This window comes from Anastrepha obliqua, chromosome 4 (genome assembly GCF_027943255.1).
Source record: "Anastrepha obliqua isolate idAnaObli1 chromosome 4, idAnaObli1_1.0, whole genome shotgun sequence".
In the NCBI taxonomy this organism is placed as follows: domain Eukaryota; kingdom Metazoa; phylum Arthropoda; class Insecta; order Diptera; family Tephritidae; genus Anastrepha; species Anastrepha obliqua.
In genome coordinates, this window is record NC_072895.1 from 9,114,479 (window position 1) to 9,135,135 (window position 20,657).

The 20,657-nt window shown below is 37.3% G+C and overlaps 1 protein-coding gene across 1 annotated transcript; it reads right to left on the bottom strand.

The window, feature by feature from the left end:
* Nucleotides 1-1,866: 1,866 nt before the first annotated feature.
* On the bottom strand, nucleotides 1,867-17,047 carry LOC129245095 (gamma-butyrobetaine dioxygenase-like). The gene is made up of 5 exons (XM_054883078.1): nucleotides 16,697-17,047; nucleotides 16,401-16,617; nucleotides 2,892-3,018; nucleotides 2,512-2,820; nucleotides 1,867-2,281 (listed from the first exon to the last, which is right to left on the bottom strand). The coding sequence occupies exons 1-5, from the start codon at nucleotides 16,979-16,981 to the stop codon at nucleotides 1,951-1,953; spliced, it is 1,269 nt and encodes a 422-aa protein (XP_054739053.1). The 5' UTR covers nucleotides 16,982-17,047; the 3' UTR covers nucleotides 1,867-1,950.
* Nucleotides 17,048-20,657: the final 3,610 nt, after the last annotated feature.

The following is a 20,657-nucleotide window of genomic DNA, read 5'->3' on the forward strand; positions in this document are numbered from 1 at the left end:
ATTTTACTCTCCATTCTCGCTCGTCCATCGACGCCTAAGAAGTTTCACTTCAAAAAATGTTTTATTATTTAATAAGCATAGACGTTTGTTATACTATTTTTGCTTAAATGATAAATATGAAAAAGAAAATTGCGAGCATAAATCATAGCATTTTATAAGTTATATTTCGTGTATGCGGGTGAAATACAAAAATATAATTTTTTGCCCAGTAACCGTAGTCGCTGCTACAATTACACTTTAAAGGCACACATTTTTAGTTCATGAAATTTGTACGAAAAATTGTCTGTCACACAGTTGGGCTGGTAATTGTATTTTAAATAAAAAAAAAAACTTTTTCTACAAACGTATATTGCCTTCCATTATTTCATCGCGAATATTTTTATTGGCTGACTTCTAAAGTGTGCCGCTACATTGTATTTGTTATGATAGCGCAGTTCAATAACCCTCAATGTGTTTAGTTGAATGCATTTGAAAATCAAGTACAAGGTCAGCATTTTGTTTAGTAACGTCTTGAATCATTAAAAGTTGTACAGGGTCCGTTTCAAAGTTCCAGGCATGATCTTTTAGATATTGATAACAGAGGCTAGAACGTTGACGGAGTATCTAAGCTTCAAAACGAGATCAGTCTTAGTCGCGTGCGAGCAGCTGTTGAGGCAGAGCCACGACCCGCAGAGAGGTATATATAGTACTATACCTTCGACAGAGGCTAGAACGTTGATGGAGTATCTAAGCTTCAAAATGAGATCAGTCTTAGTCGCGTGCGAGCAGCTGTTGAGGCAGAGCCACGATCCGCAGAGAGGTATATATAGTACTATACCTTCGATGAGCAAAAAATAGCCCAGTTGCTCGAGCAACTCTACGCAATCAAGTCTTGTTGAAAAACTTTGCAAAACGTGGGTTTTTTAAGACTAAGAGTGTGGTTTAAAGTGAATACGTATCACAAGGCACCACGCATGGGTCTCCGGGTTGCTGGCCTAAACTGGTATCGCAATACTGCGCCAGCCGCCGTACAGCTGCAATCTGACCAGCGGATTTCTTTTTGTTCGCAAAGAGGCATCAAGAAACGCTCGAGGCTGTAAAAGGAACTTCAATGAACTCACTTAAGGAGATTCTCATTGACAACTTCTAGGCCGTTTTCAATGATTGGGTGAAGCTTTGGCAGCAGTGCATTGATGAGAGCGGAGAATAATTTGTAAACTTCTGAAAATGCGGTAAACTCCATCGCCTTAATTGGCACGATAACCGCTTACGCGATTTTGGCCGAGTTTAACAAAGCGCACCAGTCGTTTCTTTTTCGTCCTAATCGACGCCAGTTGGACACACCAAGTGAAGCCAAGTCCTTACCCACTTGATCTTTTCAACGCAGAATAATCCTTCCTCTTCCTCTGCTACCATCATCTTTTCCCCAAACTAATTTAAACGTTGAATCTAATAAACGAAAAATGTCTAGCCTTGTTGCGAATAGCAGCTCCTTGAATTGAAAGCATTGAGTTAAAATCCATATATATATTTTTTCTGAAACCCAGTACCAAGTCCAAGTATGTATATACGAGTGCTATCTAAATTTTTCGCCCGACTGTATTAATCAGTGTTAGCCCAGTTTCTTCTTTGACAGTCAAAAGACTGCAACTCGCAAAACTTTATTTCCTATCAGCTTTCTCACCTTCAAGCTGAATGCATATCACAGAACTGACAAAAACTGCCTTCTACTTTATACTTACTTACTCGACAGTCCAACAGTCCAATTGATGTGAAAATCAATATCGAATTGCTAGAAAAGAATGTGTTCGGTATGCAAGAGAATAACAAAGACTCTAAAGCTTATTTTATTTGTTAATTTTGTTACTATTATAATTTATTTCTCACACACTACAATACCACAGAAACTTAATGCTAAAGTAAACCAGTCCAATTGGCATCACATTTATCGCTTCTTTCCGGCGGGCATCGCTATGTCTTCTGCCCCTCATGATGAAGCCGTCGCTTCAGTACACGCATCTTCGAATAAACGATATCCCAGTCAACAAAGAAACCAAGAATGTGCCGTATATTGTTTTCGCTATCATCATAGCCTGTGCGGCCGTGCAACATGCGTAGGTTGTTGAAAGACAAAACGTCACCCGGCTCCGTTTTAAAGGTGACCTCCTGCTCGTGAGCCATGCGTACAAATATGGCATTGGCCTCATACCAGGGCGCCACCTTATCGACATCGATGCTGAAGTGGCTGTCACGTCGGGGCACACTATGATTGATGCGCGCATACTTGCCGTCCTCATCTAGGCTACAACAACAATAAACAAACAAAGGAATCAAACAAAAATCATGAGCAACAAGCAAGTGATTGGTAGCGAATCTGAATGAAGTAAATGATTGGCAATTGGCGTGTAAGTATGCGAATTTGCGCGAAGACTGTGAAGCAATTATCGTAATTGGCGAGGAGATCGAAATGGTCAATCATTCGTTAGCACTGAGATATTTTGAATGTAGTTTCACAAATTCCGGTTGACTTACTTAATAACTGGCGCACGCCACATATTATGAAAAGCCTTATCGGCATTCTCACCAATGCCACACCAATTGACAGAAGTCTCTGTGAGGGTTTTGAAGTGTTGCGGCTGGTTGACGCGCAACTGATCGGCGATATTGAAACCATCCACAAGCGTACTCCAGCCTCCTAGCGAGCGCGTTTGCTCTAGAGTGTGTAGGATGGTGATACTGGGTTTATACTCATAGTAGGGCAAGTCGGTGTGCAGTGGCAGCGTCTCGGACATGTGCAGGTAATTCTTTGCATCTGGGCGAAAGCGTATGCTGAATTCCGCTCTAAAATTAATGAAATGTACATTCCAATGTGGTTTGATGCGATTATGGAAGAAATTAGTAGTAAATATTACCCGTAATTGGTTTTGCGCATAAACCCAATGCGTTTGGCTAATGACTTTACAACACCAACATCCAGCGGCGAGTCTTTGAGCATCGCAACCCCATGAATTGTTAAAGCCTCCAGCCATTCCAAGAGAACTTTTGAAAATAAAAGACAAATTAAATATGTATGTACATACAGGGTGACTCATTTCAGCATTACGACACTATCAACACTGCATTTAAACGGTGTTGAAATTTTTTATTTGACAATATGGGTGCTCTTAGAAATTTTATTGTAAAAGTTGGGATTCTCCGACAGTTCTGCATATACAGAGTGTGAAGGAGTAAATTCCGTTGCCATGAATGACTAACGAAAATTCTTCTTTTTTTTAACTTATACAGATTGGATCCATGGCATAGATTGTGAGCTCTGTTGTGGTACATTGGCGCGCATAAAGTACAGGGTCCGGCACTCGAAGTGTAACCAATTAAAAAGGCCATAAATTTAGTTTGGCAAATTACTTGTATTCAATTCAAAGTAGAAAATATGCGAAAAAAATAAAACAAAATTAAGAATCAATTTACTTTTGCTCGATATGACCACCTTTTGCCTTGACTATGCCCTTGAGACGGTCCAGAAACGAATCGCAAGCTGCTCGAATGTGACTTGCAGGTATTTTGGCGGACAATGGTTTTTTACAACGCCTCGCGACTGATGAATCTTTTGGATCGGACCTTGCTCTCCAAAATAGTTCTAAGAGAATAATCCATCGGACTCGCGTCTGGTGAATTTGAGAGCCATTGTGTGGACGTTATGCAGTTCGGAACGTTGTTTTTTAGCCACTCCTGGTTCACTCGGGCTTTGTGGGACGGTGCCGAGTCCTGTTGAAACGACCGTGGTCTGCCACCGAAATGTTTATCTGCCAGGCCAGAATAATTTTCTGATAGTATTTCGCATTTACCTTGACACCAGGCTCGTTGAAAACGATTGGAGAGCGCCCATCTGCGGTTACAGCGGCCCAAACCATTACCTGTGGTGGGTGCTGCCTCCTGGTGGCCAATCGATGACTCAAATTCTCGTTTGAACGATCGGTCAATTACACCCTATCGTTTTGGGAGTTGACGAATTGCTCAATTTGAAAAATTTTCTCAATATTCGGAAATTGACTGTTTTCAGCCAAGCGAATCAAATTCTTCGCTCTCTCAAGTCTGACTTGTTGCTGCTTTGGTGTGAACTCATGCGCCTTTTCGATCTTATAAGGCGTGACTTTGAGCTCATTCGCCATTTGATTGGCACTTCGTCGGGGATTTCGCTCAAGTCGCTTCTTCACTTTTTGAACCATTTCACCTGACGTTGCAGTCTTTTGATGACCATCTCCTTTATTTACCTTAAGGTGGTTTAGCTCACGAACATCTATTACTGATTTTCTATTACTTAATTTTTCTTTTCGCGGTTGATCTCGGCAAAATGCTGCTCGGCAAACTATACTCTGGACTGTCATTTAGCCAACTAACAGACAGCTGATGCACGGGCAGCGGTCTGAAGTTCACTACACTTCGAGTGCCAGACCCTGTAGTTAATTACAAAAATCCTCATCTGATTTTCTGTATTTGTTTTCATACTTAACGTTATTCTAGAATTGTTTCTGTATTTTCCGTGAACTCGTTCAAAAGTGCATGCAAAGAGTTCACTATATAAAATTTTAATTTGGTTCAACTACCATACGATAAGCACCACAAGAGAATCTGATTTTATATTCACCTTCTGGGAGGCCATTTTTATTAGATTGTCAAGACTTTCAGAAACAAGGTTACACTTTTCCGAAGGTCTTTAATGCACTGAAACCGAATCTGAACTAAGAATAGGCACAACGCTGCTTATTTTTTTTTTTTGATACTCTAGCTGTAAGTGTAAATACTCGAGTTTTGTCTACATTTGGTATTTGGTATTTTCCATTTTATAAGAATATTAGCCTAAATTCAGCATATGATATCTCTGAGATACAAATAAAGAGCTCTTAATATATCAGAATAGAAGGTAGAGAATTGAACTTTGAAATACTGTTCGTCTTCTTCTTCTCCTTCTTCCTTTTCTTCTTCTTCTTCTTCTTCTTCTTCTTCTTCTTCTTCTTTATTGGCGCGATAACCGAGTTTAACAAAGCGCGCCAGGCATTTCTTTCTCGTGCTAACCGGGGCCAGTTAGAAGCCAAGTCCTTCTCCACCTGCTCCTAGACATAGAAAGCAGAGAAGTAGAGAAGCAAAGGCGCCGAATGTTCATAAATTTGTTCAATATTTTCACTTTTTACCACCAGGCTAGGCTTAACGTGAAATTTACCGCAACAATAACAATGATGTTGGTATTTTTTTTGCAATCAATATTTGCAACCTCCAAACACGTGAAAACATATGCAATCGAATAAATGCGAATACCTCAAAACAATTGCTTTTGACAACGAAGCGAGCGGGCCTTCTAAATACATGCAATGAGACTGCCTTATCGACAATTGATGTTTGTACGTAAATGCTTATCGCTAATATTTTTTAGCGTTATGTTATATTCTCTCTCTCCTCTCTCTCTTTGATTCAGGCATTCATATTTTTAATGCACAATCATAGTTTTGAGTGCTTTTTAGTACCCGGTAGTCAAATCTGTCAGTTCTGAACTACTTTACTACCAGTTTACTTTGCAGCTGGAGAGTCGAAAATTTTCAATCCTAACAACTGGTCATTTTTATAAAGCGTACATTTTTATAAAGTAGTTCAAATGTTCAAATGTTCAAATAGTTCAAAAAGTTCTGGGCGAGCTGCAAAAGTAAGTTAAACCTAATAAAGAAACATTTCAAAAACAATTATTTAGTGAACTTAGACATGCGCATTCCAAGAATGCAATATGTATGTATATGCAATATATAAGTATGTTTATATATAAATATTATATTATATTATATAATTATATATATTTATATTATATATATTTATATATATAATTATATATATTATATATATATATATAACTATATACAAAGGGTCCGCCATATAACTTTACGGAATTAAAAATGCTATAAAAAAGAAACTACTCAATATTTTTCCAAACTGTTTTTTTATTTTGAAGTACAATATTTCCGGTTAATGATGGAACACAACTTCATTCATATGGCTGCCTCGGATAGCCTTGCACCATCCCATACGATCGGTCCAATTTTTCAACACATTTTCGATTGTATGCTGCTGTATTTCAGCTATGACATCGCGTATGTTGGTCTTCAGTGCATCAATTGTTGCTGGTTTGTTGGCATAACACCAAAGATAATAATCCAACGGCGTTAAATCGCAGCTCCGAGGCGGCCAAACGATATCAGAATTTCGGCTGATAATGCGATCTTCGAGACAGTGCGCAAAAGATTGATCGTAGTATTCGCTGTGTGGCAAGAAGCGCCATCTTGTTGGAACCAAATGCCACCAATATCCTCCTCTTCAATTTCTCGGAACAAACCATTTTCGTTCAGCGGAAGAATAAAATTAATTTTCTGTGAAATCAAATGACAGCTAAGTGTTACCATTCTTCAAATAATACCTAGTTCAAATCCGTAACGATAGATGGCGGGCCCTTATATATATGCACAGTAAAACCTCTCCTAACGGACACCTCTATTAGACAAACATCTCCCTTGGGCGGACCTTTTTTTCCTATATAAATTTCAGAACACTATCTTAATCGGCCGTGAAGAGTTATTTTTTATAAAATTGCTAACATTTCATTCTTTTACTAACATAATTTTTCCAGATAAAATATATTTAATTCAGAATATTTGGTATAAAATCATTACTGAGCCTATGTATGAAATTTTAAAAGAACAAAGTCCACTTTTCCTTATTAGGATTAATATTGAAAAAGCACAGACTGCTCTCATGGCCAAAAATAAAGAGATTATTCGGTCAAAATGGATGTGTGGAGTCAATGGCTTTACTGCTTGCGAACTGTTAAAAAAAATTGGAAAACCAAAAAAAAAAATAGTTTCCATTTGAAAGAAACATCAATCGACATTTTCCATTGTTATTTATTTTTGCTATTACTTTATATGGACTTATGCGCATGAAATATGCACTTGTGAAAAAATTCATACATATTTTTGAAGGACATAAAATCAGTATTTTTTATTCGAATAAGAAGTAGTAGAGGTATTCAATTAGAATTAAAAATTAAATTAAAAAATTAAAAAGTTCTGAAATAAGATAGACTCCCCTTGAGCGGACATCTCTCTTAGGCAGATAAAAGTTGGCTGATGGTGAGTATCCGTCCAAGCGAGTTTTCACTCATGATGGAAAGAATAATGAGATGGCGTCTATCGTGGTACCGTTACTTTGCGCTTAGGGAATTTGACAATGAGTTACGTCGTTTTAGCACCCGTATGGCCAGATTACCATTTTCGTAACTTGATTTAGCATTTTTTTGTTGTCATTAAGTCTCGGAGTTTTAGCTCTTTCTTCATGACATTTTTCTAGCCTGTTCTAATTAAAAGTAATGTTTATAATTTTGTAAATATATATATTTTTAATAATTAGTTAAATAATTCACTCAGTTTTATTTAGCTTTACTTTTTTTTAACACCTGATGGCATTGCTTGCTATTGCAGGTGTTGTTGGTGTTCTTCTACTTTCGGCAGTCAAATCTCTCTCTCGCTACTGCAGTGTTGCTTAGCTTTGGATATAAAAACGCACTAAAATGCCCGTTTAAAGAAAACAAAATACCACGTTTTTATTGAACTACTTAAAGAACTTTGTATGCGTGACAAATTGCCTTTTAAATGTGAGTTTTTTTTTACTAAATGTGTTATGGATATGTACAATTTAATTTATGAGTTTTTTTTTTTTTTTGTTAAGCGAGACTCTTTTGCTAGAGAACGACTTATTTGGTTATGTAACTAGATAAGGTACTCTTTTTGTAAAAATGTCGTTATGGTTTCTTTAGTATTTTCTGGTATTTTGTGGCTTATTTTTACAATGAGAATTGATGGCCGGAAGAAACGATTACACCTCTATGGTTTTAATTCGCATTCAGTAAGTTCAAACGCCTTTTAAAATGTGTTAAAGGGTTTTCAATCTTAAGAAGAATTGAGAGAAAAAGATTTAATATTCTTGCATAACCTTAAAAGCAGCCAACAATTAAATTTTCACTTTCAAAATATCAAATTTGATAAGATCAACAAATTGTCATTAGCACCAAAATCTTCTCAAAATGACCTTTTTTAACCCTCTTTTGGTTAATAGTACACTTTTTTTTAACTTACAGTTTCGGTAGCTTTAAATTAAAACCAAAAAGAAACAAGCACCAAACTTAAAAATTGTCGCATTTGGGGTATAAAAAAGCTCTATATTTATTGCGAAAAGCAAATGGTTGGCAACACTGCGCAATTCGGCGAACGTGACGTCACGCACTCTCTGATGGGCGCAATCTTCCTTCTATCACTCTTGATTTTCACTGCATATATATATACACACACATATAAAAAAATTGCAAATCAGCTGATTGAGAAATGAGAGAGTATCGTTTTTTATGTTGTTATGTTTTACCTCTTTATTCCCGCTTAGTAGAATTTGGCACACTTATTTTTTTCTTTTTTTTTAATTTACTTCTTCTATATAGAATTGGCTCTTACCCTCTTTTATTCGATATTACTCCCCTTGACAAAAATTCGTTTTATCATCTTCTAATATATGCATTTTTCCCTATAGACATGACCCTTTCGTAAGGGTGTAAAATGCATGCCAAAGAAGACCTTCCAGAAGAAAATTGCTTCAAACTCCACAAAACTCTGCGTCATTCAGTAAATAGTTTTTAGCGTACATTTTCATATATTCTGCAACTTTATTAGATGTAGAGAATAACCGATTATATACATACAATTTCTTTTAACTTTACATTTTTTTCGATTTATTCCAGTTATTATGATTTTGTTTTTAAATTAAATATTTTAAATATTTATTTATTTGGCAACCAATGAAGGCACCTTCAAATAAAACCTATTAAATATTTATCTCTAATTAAACGCATTACAACAGCAACAAAATATAATAGGAGAGTATTTGTTTAACGTAAAGGTGGTCCTAATTGATCGCTTTGTAATTAGTATGAGTCTCATCGCTCTCGAACTGGTATGACCGCATAATCTAGCAGGGTACGTGCATTCACACATACATAGGTACATATACAATCGTATAAAGAAATACTTTGAATTTATTTGTTTACATTTATTTTGCTAAATTTAGTAGCAGCATAGAATATGTTGGGGCAGGTCGGCATTACTCAGTATATATGTAAATGTAATAGGTAAAAGTATATAATATATTAATAAGCAAATCTAATGCATTTATGTGTCACATTTATTTTCATTCTTGAACGTACTTTTCAAAACTATAAAAACATAAAGAAACTTCAACTCATTCGTACATAGAAAATACAAACATAAAAACTTAGCAAAATACATGACAAAAAATAACTCGGACGTTTATATAAAGTAGAGTTAGGCAAAAAGTAGAGGGGCACCTCAAAGCAAAGTAATGTGCAAATTGATGACTGATCAATAGAAATGAAGCCTTTTACCTCTTACTTCCAATCCCCTTATATCGCCTTCCAATGGTGGTGCCGTTAACCTATCACGGAGATCAAGTAACATTCTATACATGTCATAGATGAAACCCTGGTGGAAGTGATAGGAACGAAAGATATAAGGTAAAATTCCCGATAGGGGGCTGGTCTTTAGGTTGACATCCTGAAGTCAGTTTAAAAAAAGCCCGCCTCAACACATCAACAACAGCTTTGGATAAGGAGCGAACTTAGATGCCGGCCATTGCAACGTTTGAAGTATTACGATTTGAAAATATGTACTTGGAATGTTTTGACTATATTACACTTTACTAATCCACAAAGCCAATTTAAATGGGTGAATTTTTGTCAGCCATAAGATGCGAGGCATTTCTTATTTATCTTGAGGCTATAGGCGAATAAGTTGAGCCCACGCCTCTGTAAAGTCCAATTGGCTATGGAATGCTAGAGCAAGATCGCCTGAAATTGAATATATGGATCAAGAGCACAGATGAATCTGCTGAATGGCATACAAAGGAGAGGACACAGAATATCGGGTTTTGGTGACGTCAATTAGCCGGCAAGACTTGTAATTTAATCGCCCATTAGCCATTTTTAGTAAAGGATGATGAGTTAAGAAATATCGGATTTTAAATTGAAATAATCCAAAGAAAATTCAAATTGATTGTATTATATTTGTGTAGAACCATTCATGACATTTACTTTTAAATGATAAATAATTTCAAAAGTTGGCCGCAATAGCGGCGTAATTTGGTCATCCGTAAACACCAATTTTAAATGACTCGCTAGAGGACTTCGGTCGGCAAATCATGAATAATTTTACGTTGGCTTCCAGTTCCTCAATCGAAGCTGGTTTAACCACAAAGCATTTAGACTTTACATAGCCCCAGCAAAGTCGAAAAGTTAGCAAAAATTACATCCATAGAATCGAGTACTACTGAGTCATGTGAGTTACATATACATACAGGGCCGTCGAGGTAAATCCGGAAAACATTTCGAAAGCTCTAGAGCAGTAGCGTTAAGTCTAAAACCGCTGATAAAGAGACATATTTTTAGTGTATTGTTTCCTGATTGACACTGGAGTGCCGAAGTAAGTGCTAGTGAAACGATGAGTCGAGAGCAGGACGAAGGAGCTGCGATACTAGAGTCACTTCGCGCCGGAAAAAGCGCTAAAGAGATAATTGAGTGGTTTGGCTACAAAAAACCGCAACCCTGGATGGACGGCGTGGCTGCTGGAAGAGAATATGTGTTTCAGCAGGACTCCGCACCTGCTCACAAGGCAAAGAAGGCTCAGGCTTGGCTCCAGAATAACCTACCCTACCACTGGTCACCAGCTTTTTGACCACCTTCAAGCCCAGACTGCAATCCTCTTGATTATTACGTGTGGGGCACAGTTGAAGCAAAAGTTAACGCGAAGCCTCATAACACTAACGACGCTCTGAAGACAACCATCGAGGAAGTGATAACCACAATGGACAAAGAGGAGGTAGCTCGCGCATGTGGGCCCTTCAGGCCCCGGCTGGAGCAGGGACAGATGGAGGTTACATTGAATAATATTCAACTATGATATGTGTACTCACATTATACAAAGTTAAGTGCAAATAAAATTATTTTTGGGTAAATATCCAATAGTTTTGTTTTTTAGTTCAACATTCCGGATTTACCTCGACGGTCCTGTACATACATAATTTACCCTATCCTTAAGGGCATAGCCCAAATATTATATTGAAATAAAAATTTCTGCGATATTCAAATTCAATGCACCTTTTTTTCTTCTAAAACGACTTTAGATGTTAAAGATTAAATAGCCCTGCACACGCTGTTGTTGTAGCAACATAAACATTCCCCATACACGTACGGGAAGCGCTGCTGGTGTGACCGGCCTTTGGCCGGATATAAATCCGGGTCGTTCCGGTAATGCAGAACCGACTGCCATGTAAATGAAAATTAAAATTATATAAAAATATTCAAATTCATTTTAATGATTAAGCAATTTTGATTTCTTGTTGTGCTTGTATATTTGGCGCAAAAGCTTTAGTGTCCGAGGGCAAGGCACTCTTAATATGGTTTTTCATTTAATATTCCTCAGTTCTAACTGTTCTACTACGTTTACTACGTTTTACTATGAGATGCGGCTGATAACTCCATGCAAAAAAATTAACCTTTTTTGTTATCAAGTCTGGTAAAGATTAAATTGATTAGAAAATTAAAAACTTACTGAGTTTTACTACATAAAAGCATTAGTGTATAAAATTGATAACGTATACACCTACTTCTGTTTTTACTGTGGGCAAAAAGTAAGGTGAATTTATTTGTCAAACTTCGCGGGATTAAAATTTCGCTCTAGTTATTTTTTTCATGAGTTGACAGCCCTGTTAATAACATCTGGGCCAACTTTCATGTGAATGTCATTATCATATATGTCGGGATTAGAGAACAAAAACAAATTTAATCATAGAAAATCACTTTATTGTTTTTCAAAATATTCTCCATGAAGATCTATACACTTTTGCATGCGTTTGAACCAATTGTCGAAGCACTTTTGCCACTCTGAATGAGGTATCTCCAAAACATGCATTCTGAATGCCGCAACCGTTTCTTCAGGTGTCGAAAAACGTTGACCTCTCAGTTTGTTTTTTACGTACGGGAATAAAAAGAAGTCATTCGGTGCCAAGTCAGGACTATACGGCGGATGGCCCATTAATTCGATGTTTTGGGTGCTCAAAAATGCAGTTGTTTGAGCCGATGTGTGAGAGCTCGCAATGTCCTGGTGAAGAGTGATCCGTCTTTGGCGATTGGTTTTCCTAATTTCTTGAAAGACGACTGGCAAACAAATGGTTGTGTACCACTCAGAATTTACTGTTCTGCGTTGTTCTAGTGGTACGTTTGCGACATGTCCAGTTTTTCCAAAAAAACAGGCGACCATTTGCTTGGAAGTGCTTCGTGCGCGAACAACTTTTGTTCGATTTGGCTCATCTTGAAACACCCATAGAGTCGACTGCTGTTTACTTTCGGGCTCATACGCGTAAATCCATGATTCATCACCTGTCACGATGTCATAGACGTGTTTCGAAGCCCCGTGATCGTATTTTTTGACCATTTCCTTCGACCAATCGACACGAGCCTTTTTTAGAGCGATTGACAAATTGTGTGGGATCCAACGCGAACAAATTTTTTGACAGTCAAATGTTTATGCAATATTGAATGTATGCTGGTCCCACTAATGCCTAAGATTGTCTCAATCTCACGATAGGTCACATGACGATCTTGCAATATCAGTTCGCGCACAGCATCAATGGTTTTCGGAACAACAACTGATTTTGGACCACCTTCACGAAATTCTTCTTGGAGTGAACTACGACCACGATTGAATTCACCATACCACCGATAAACACTGGTCCTTGATGGAGCTTCATCGCCAAAAAATGAATTAAGTTCATCCATGCAATGTTGCTGAGTTAATCCACGTCGAAAGTTGTAAAAAATAATCGCACGAAAAGGTTCACGATTTAATTCCATTTTTGGACCGAGGTGAATCTTTTACTGTAAACAACACAAATAGCGCTGGTATTTCAAAACGTTCTGAGTACGTAAAAGCCCAAAAATGTCAAACTTTGCGATACAGCTGTCAGTTGCCAGATTGTAACACCAGGGTTGCCAAATCCCGAAATATTAAAGGCACCCCTCGTATTTACGCTTGTGTTTACCAAACGACCAAGAGTGCATTTTTCGATTTTTACAATGTCTGATTTGATTGAGCAGTGAAGTGCCATCAAATTTTGTTTGCGGAATGAAATTTCGGCTGCAGAAACGTTTAGCATGTTGCAGAAGGCATTTGGTGATTCGACCATGTCACAGAAAAATGTTTATAAGTGGTACAAAGACTTCAAAGAGGGTCGAGAACGCGTTGATGACTTGGAGCGCTCCGGACGGCCATCGACGTCAACAGATGACCAACACGTCAATAAAGGGAAGGAGTTAGTGCTCAAAAATCGTCGGTTGACTGTTAAAGACCTTACTGATATGATCGGAATATCAGAAAGATCTGTGAAATCCATTTTGAAAGACTATTTGGGCCTACGAAAAGTCAAATCTCGTTTGGTACCGAAAACTCTCAATTTCTTGGAAAAAAGTCGTCGCGTTGATGTGTGTGAAACAATGCTTTCAGACTATCAGGACAAGCTCAAATGCATCATTACGGGAGATGAGACTTGGATTTATGCTTACGACCCTGAAACAACCGACCAATCAAGCGAATATCGTGCTAAAGGCGAGGCCAGACCGAAAAGAGCACGTCAAAGTCGTTTAAAAATAAAGGTCATGATGACAGTTTTTTTCGATTTTCGTGGTGTGGTGCACTATGAATTCCTTCCACCTGACCAAACTGTTAATAAGGAATATTATTTGAGCGTTATGCGTCATTACGTGAAGCAATTCGTCTAAAAAGACCAGAATTATGGGCCAACAACTCTTGGTTTTTGCATCATGATATTGCACCGTCTCACACTGCACTCGTTCTTCGTGACCATTTCGCCAAAAATTCCACGCATATCGTTCCGCAACCACCGTATTCGCGTACATGATAACTCGAAAAATTATTGACCGATCTCCCTTAAATTTTGCACACATCTTTTTTATGGTATTACAATTTAATTGTAATTGTGAATTTATGATTCGAAAATTTTTCAAAAAATCATTTTTTCGAAGCGAAAATAGTAGGAAAATTCGCGCCAAAAATCATTTGTTTTTTTTTTTGAAGCATTTTATTCCGCGATTTTTTTTTTCATTTTTGTTTAACTCATATCGAAATTATGACATTAATGAACAAAAAAAATTTGGTTTTTGTATTCAAGTCACCGACGACGATGCTACAATGCCCGCCGATTGAGAAGCGCCACTGCGACCTTCCTGGAAGAATTGAGTGTACGTCCGCCATTTTAAATGATTAAAATAAAAAAAAAATTTATATTATTTTAATGTATAAATGAACTGTATGCCAATTTTGAAAAAAAAAATTTCACTTCTTCATTTAAAACAATTTTAATGAAAATCAGGGAAAATATGGCCGTTTCTGTCCCCTTAAGAATTTATTTTGTGCTTACACATTTTACTTCATTAAACGGATTATAAGAAATAAATTATTGAACGGCGAGTGCAAAATCGACCGCGTCGCAGAGACTTTACTTAAGACTATTTAAGAAAAGAAAGAGAAAAAAAAGAAAAAAAGCTAAGCATTTCGTACATGACTTGAAAAATCTCACTCTATTTGAATAAAATAGTGAAAATCGGATTAAAATAAAATAGTTCGTGTAAGGAGAGAATTAGGTTTATATGAAATTCGACAATTTTTAATGTCGCACGGTGTAGTGATATGGCCTGGGACACTTATCGCTAACTCATTGTAACACTAGTGAAAACACTAATATAAATTGAGTCAAAAAAAAAGAAGAGCAAATATAAATGCACTAAAATAGAACTAGCAACTGCTTTTTCCATTTGGTTTTATTTCCTGTTGAGTTATTTCCCGGAACAAGGAAGAACAACTTTTTTTCGGGACAGACTAGCCAGTACAGCACTCACACACAATTAAGCACTCCACTCGGGTTCCCTTTTTAATTTAGTAAAATTTTTAATTTAGAGTTTCGTAGTCCTGCACTTTCATACACAAAGGTAAAAAATGGAAGTGACTATTTCAGCATGGAGGAGAGACCTGGAAGACCTCCGCCCAGGTCACTCAGTGGCGGCAGTGATCAAAGAAAATGCTCAAAAAGTCCAAGAATTAGCACTGGCCGATGAGATAATTATATTATATTAGATAGCAAAAGAAGTACGAGTAGCTGGGAGTGAATTGGGGGAACCTCTCCAGCTCATTGCCAAAAATATGCAAGCGCTCCACCCTTGCCCTTTGTTGTCTTAAAAAATAAATAAATTTCGTTTAAAAAAAATGCTTCATTTTTTTTTGCTTTAAACTGGTCGCTTTTAGTAGGCAAAACAGCTTTTATACGGAATACAAATAAACTGTAGCACAAACAAACATTGGCAGCTCGAAATCACAGTTTTGAAATTATTAGTTCGCTCCTGATTATTTCTCTTTATTGGCAAGTGAATTCTCGGCACATTCTATTATTTGCACCTTTTTGAGAATTAAGGGGTGACACCACTGTAGAAATTTCAAAAAATTGATTTTTTTTTATAAGCTTAAAAAATTCTTTGAACCTTTTAAAATACAGAACAAAAAGTTTTATACGTTACCGAAGTCTATTTCATAAATATTTTAAGCGTTTAACCAAGCGTTAGTGACTGCTACCGAACGACTTCTCCAAATTTCCAAACTTTAAACGCGTTTTTCTCAAAACACGTTTTCTGAAATTGGCACGCAGCATAACTCAAACAATTTTAAATATTTTTAATCAGGTTTTTCACTACGTCTGTACAATAACCTTCTTAAGAGAAGAGCGTAGGGGATTTTCGATAGATTAATTTAAACGATTGTTATAATTATTTAAGTGCCGTTTTTTTAGTCCAAAATAGAGTTTTTTCCTTCAAATGCTTGCAAATTCCACAAAAATAGCTATTTTTTAAATCCCCTAAGTGTTTCTCTAGCTATTCTTATCTAGATTAAGAAAAAAAATTTTTCTTTGTTCCAGATTAAAATTTGCACCCTCTGTGCTGCGTGCCGCGGAGCTCCTTCAAGAGAAACCACATTACAAAAATGTCTCCAATGCCGCCATTTTGTAAAATTTTTCGATCAAACTTTGTAGTTTTGTATTTTAGTATAAAGTAATAACAAAAAAATTCTTTAAAAATCGTGTTTATTTTACGCGTGTACAGTGGTGTGACCCCTTAAATGCAACGCTCAAATCCTCAGCCCTACATTCACTTTATCGTTTTTAGTATACCAAAACTTTTTCAATTTCAATTTCAACTCACTCACCCGGGTCACTGCGCATGACGTCCCAGTAATCAAACTTTTTCAATATCTTATCGAAATCAGCCTTACCCCAATGCTTCGGTTGTGGCCGATACCATTCATTCATATATCGCTCACGGGCTTCGGGCGAGAAGTCGCGTTCCTTTAACCAACTCAATGAAAATGTTGAGCGGTGTCGATCGGACCAAACTATGTTTACAGCTTGCCGTGACTCATCCACCTAACAAAATCACAAAGAAAATTACTTAAACACTAACACATTTCCATTAGCATTTTCTTTTTTAATAGTCTCCACCAACCGTAACATTTTGCACTTTCACTTTCGTATCGAAGTTAATCCAACTATTCGGTTTGCGACTCAATGAATCCCGATGGAAACACTGCTCGCACTGGCAGTTATCGCGTAGCCAAATGCCTGGAAATTGCATCGTTTTCGCCGATTGCTGCGGATGCTCCTTGATCAGCAGCATTTGGTCGTGTTCGCGCACAGTAGTGCTGACGTGGCGGAGCAACAGTCCTTGCAGCCGAAAGGATTGCATTGGCGAGAGCAGCTTGCGCGAAAAGCAACTCGTTATTGTTGGCATCCTTGCACGCACACTTACAATGAATACAAAGGATTTAGAATAGTTAGGCCTATGTCTAGTTAACACTTTCGCTCTGTATGGAATGAAAGTTAAACTTTGGAGGAAAGTGCCTTTAAGCATTCTGTGTGAATGAGTAAAGGGGCTGCCGGCGGGGTGTTTACATTTTCTTTGGTTTGCTTGTGATAAGAATATTCGAGCATTTTTATTGCTTTTGATTGCAGCTAATCACAGAAGTAATCATTAGCGGTTGCATTGTTTAAAAAGGTATTGCATACTGATAAAGCTAGCGATATTTTTGCATTTAGGTGCAATTAGGGGATTTTTAAGAATTGCACCATAAAACCTACACATGTCTACAGGATTGTTGTTTTTTTTTCTTTAGATGATTTTGGAACTATTTTTGTGCGCTACATACGGTTCTGGTGTTCAAAAATTGATGTCTCAATAACGTTTTTGCTCTGAGAAAAGTGGAGATGGAACCCCATAAAGACGTATTTGACCTACTCAAGAACCTGAGTTGATAGAGACTTCAACTGATACTAAAATTAAAACTGGAATCTTGCAGTATAGTATAGTATATGCAAATTTCAAAAAAAAAACAGAAAAACAGAAACAAAAAAAAACAAAGAAACTAAAATCTTTTGCGCGTCTTTTAAGAAATCGACCTTTTAATGAACTTTTCGAAACGAACTTTTTAAGAAAATTAGTATAAAACTCATCCAAGAACACTTCTCTTTGATACTTACCATCACTTTTACCATACCCATGCATACAAGGCACCTGTAGCCAATCAAAAAACTTCCGTGCTGAGAGTTTCCACACCTTAGTCCAAATTTTGGAGTTTTTTTCCGTCATCTCGAATGCACTATTTTGAATTTTAGAAAACTGTCACCGGATTTGTAGTCAGCGATCCATAAAACAACCGAATAGTGAATTCTTTTGAGGTTAGTTTCATGTAATTTCACAATCTGCAATCCGAATCTACTCACTGGGTCTTAAAAGGTTAACCTCTTTTCATTCCAAATATTTAACTTTTTGTTTTAATTTTTTAAATTTGCATTTATGCTACTTTGGTGTAAGATTCAAGTTTTAAAATGAGTATTTAAGGTCCTAACACGTCAGTTTTTTTTTTTCAAAAAGTGAGCGTAAAGACATCAAGAAACTAATTTTTATAGATGTCAATCCCCACTGATCTCAAAGGCATAACGTGTTCAATACTTTTGAGCACCAGAATTGTATTCAGCGCACAAATTTACAGCAGAGACCAGTCGCATATCAAAAATAACAAAAAAAAATTAACTTTGTAGACCAGTGTAATTTGTTAAGGAAGGAGATACGCAATTTATTTCTTATTGAGTGCACTCAGTATATTATCAACTGAACCAAAGTATAGGGTTACCATAGAAAAACAATAGAAAAATAGTAAAACAGCAACGATGTGAGACGTAAGATTTATTCTGACTTTATTTATAAACTAAATCTCATGTAGTTGCATGGAAGATAGCACGTGATTTAAATGATCGCGTCGACTTTGTGGCAGTGCGTCTAATGGTCCATCGAAATTCTGAGGACGCAGTTCCATATGTGTGGCGTTATTCCGGCAAGAGCTTCTCGAACTCGTCCAAAGTGGGGTTGACTTGTGAGCGTAGCCCACGAGGTTGACGTAGCCTCACCGAAAATAATCGAGACGTACCGAGTCACCAGTCTGTCGAGGCCATTCGATGAACGCTCGCCGTGAAATGTTCAGTCCTAAAAGTTCTCCATCAGAACTCCGAGCGATTTTAGTTCGGGTATACGAATATCGATGTTGTAAGCTCTGGCAACTGAAACCCGATTAACATCGTTCGGTAGAGAGAAACATGGACGGTAACGTCTCATTTCAGAAGAAAAAAGTTTCAGTGATGCCACCACGACGATGCTATAAACGACAAGAAACAGTCAATCTTTGTGAATGCATTGACGCTTGGTCGAATGCTCTAGGATTGTGTTCGCTTCATTAACTCAAAGTTTGCTTGTTGACATAGCCGCTGAGCCAAAAATGGGTAACGTACACGATTGTTAATTTTTGGTGAAAATTCAAATATTAGACCGACGTAACTAGCGCCCAACTAGCGAACTCACGGCATTGTCTATGGTTGCCTGTTTTCAATTGTTGCGTCAGCACAATCAGCTCCCTTTATTTAGCATTTGGCTGAGCTTCTTGTAGCGAGCGTCTTGCTGTTTCGCCGTAAATGGAGACACCTGCAGTTTTTTGCCGCCTCCGCATGGTAGATGGTTTTTTATGAGAAGCTTTCCCATGACAGAAATACTCTTCAAGATTTATCATTAGCGGAAATACACTCTGAGGTTTGCCATTACCTACCCAGGGGCGATCGCAAAACACCGTTTTCTTTCACTTGATGTTTCATGGCTACTCTGGAATGCAAACCCAATGCAACCGAATGGCAGTCACACATAAGCGCATCCGGCTACGGCGGCCAACCCTAAAGCAAACCTCAAAATAAGCCAGGTTGGTTCTCTGCCAGTGCCAATTCAGTTGATCTTCTTCTCCTTCTTCGACACTGGTCACTACGACTGCTATATTTTCTCTACTTCGCCTTAATATCTGTCTGATCGGTGGCTCAAAATTCGAGACAACGAATAGGCTGCGCACTGAAGTCTCACGACGAAATTCACGCCTTTTATTAGAACTGAATTGTAATTCGGATAATTTTTTAAAAAACTTTCACCTGTGCAGCAACCATGAAACGATGCATATGCGCAGATGAAATGGCAAAACTTACTGCATGTTTTGGCGGCTGGATATTTTTGAAAGCTTTGACAACTGCTGAAACATAGCAATGAGAAAAACAATCATTACTATGTGGTAACCCTATAGAAAAAAAGTTGTTTATAATTTACTACTTTAAGCATTTCGTTTTTTATTATTTTGGCTTATTCGATGAACGTATACTAAGTGCTACCTGCACCTTCGCCCTCAAAATGTTTACAGTTAGCAAAATGCAACCTCACATAAAAAGAACCGGGAATAAGTACTTCTTTTTTGATATACAGTGCCTTTAATAAATATAGCACAGGTACCATAAAATTCATCGTCATCAACATTGACGAAGATGAAAAGACGGGACGCCGGGAGACTCACGGCAGTCATAACGGGTTTTTGGCCTGTCGGAGAACAAGCAGCCAAAATGGGCATCCCTCACAACACACACTGTCACAGTTTTAAGCAACCATCGAAAAAGAAAACAATTTTCCATTTCTTCTGTGAATGCCCTATGGAACGACGCAATGTCAACCTTGGACAAACCACTGTTCGAAAGTCTCGAACTACTATCTGGCTTAGACATCAACAACCTCATAAGGTTCTTAAACCGCAAAGACTGGATATAGTCGTGATGTAAATAACCGTTAAACAATTTGGAGGAATTTCAAGTATGCCCATAAATTTTGATAAGATTTTTGCTGGCAGTCTAATGGATTATCTCCACATAACGAATGCTCGACATTTGCTTTATATGGAGAAAGTGAGCAACACCGTCAAGGAAAAAATGTATAGGAAAATCAACAGGTTTTCGCAGCAACTTCAAAGCTGCACATTTTATACTAAAATTTAATAAAGCTAAATACCAAAAATCTTTCTAGAAATTATAATTAAAAACCGTGGGATACAAAGTTT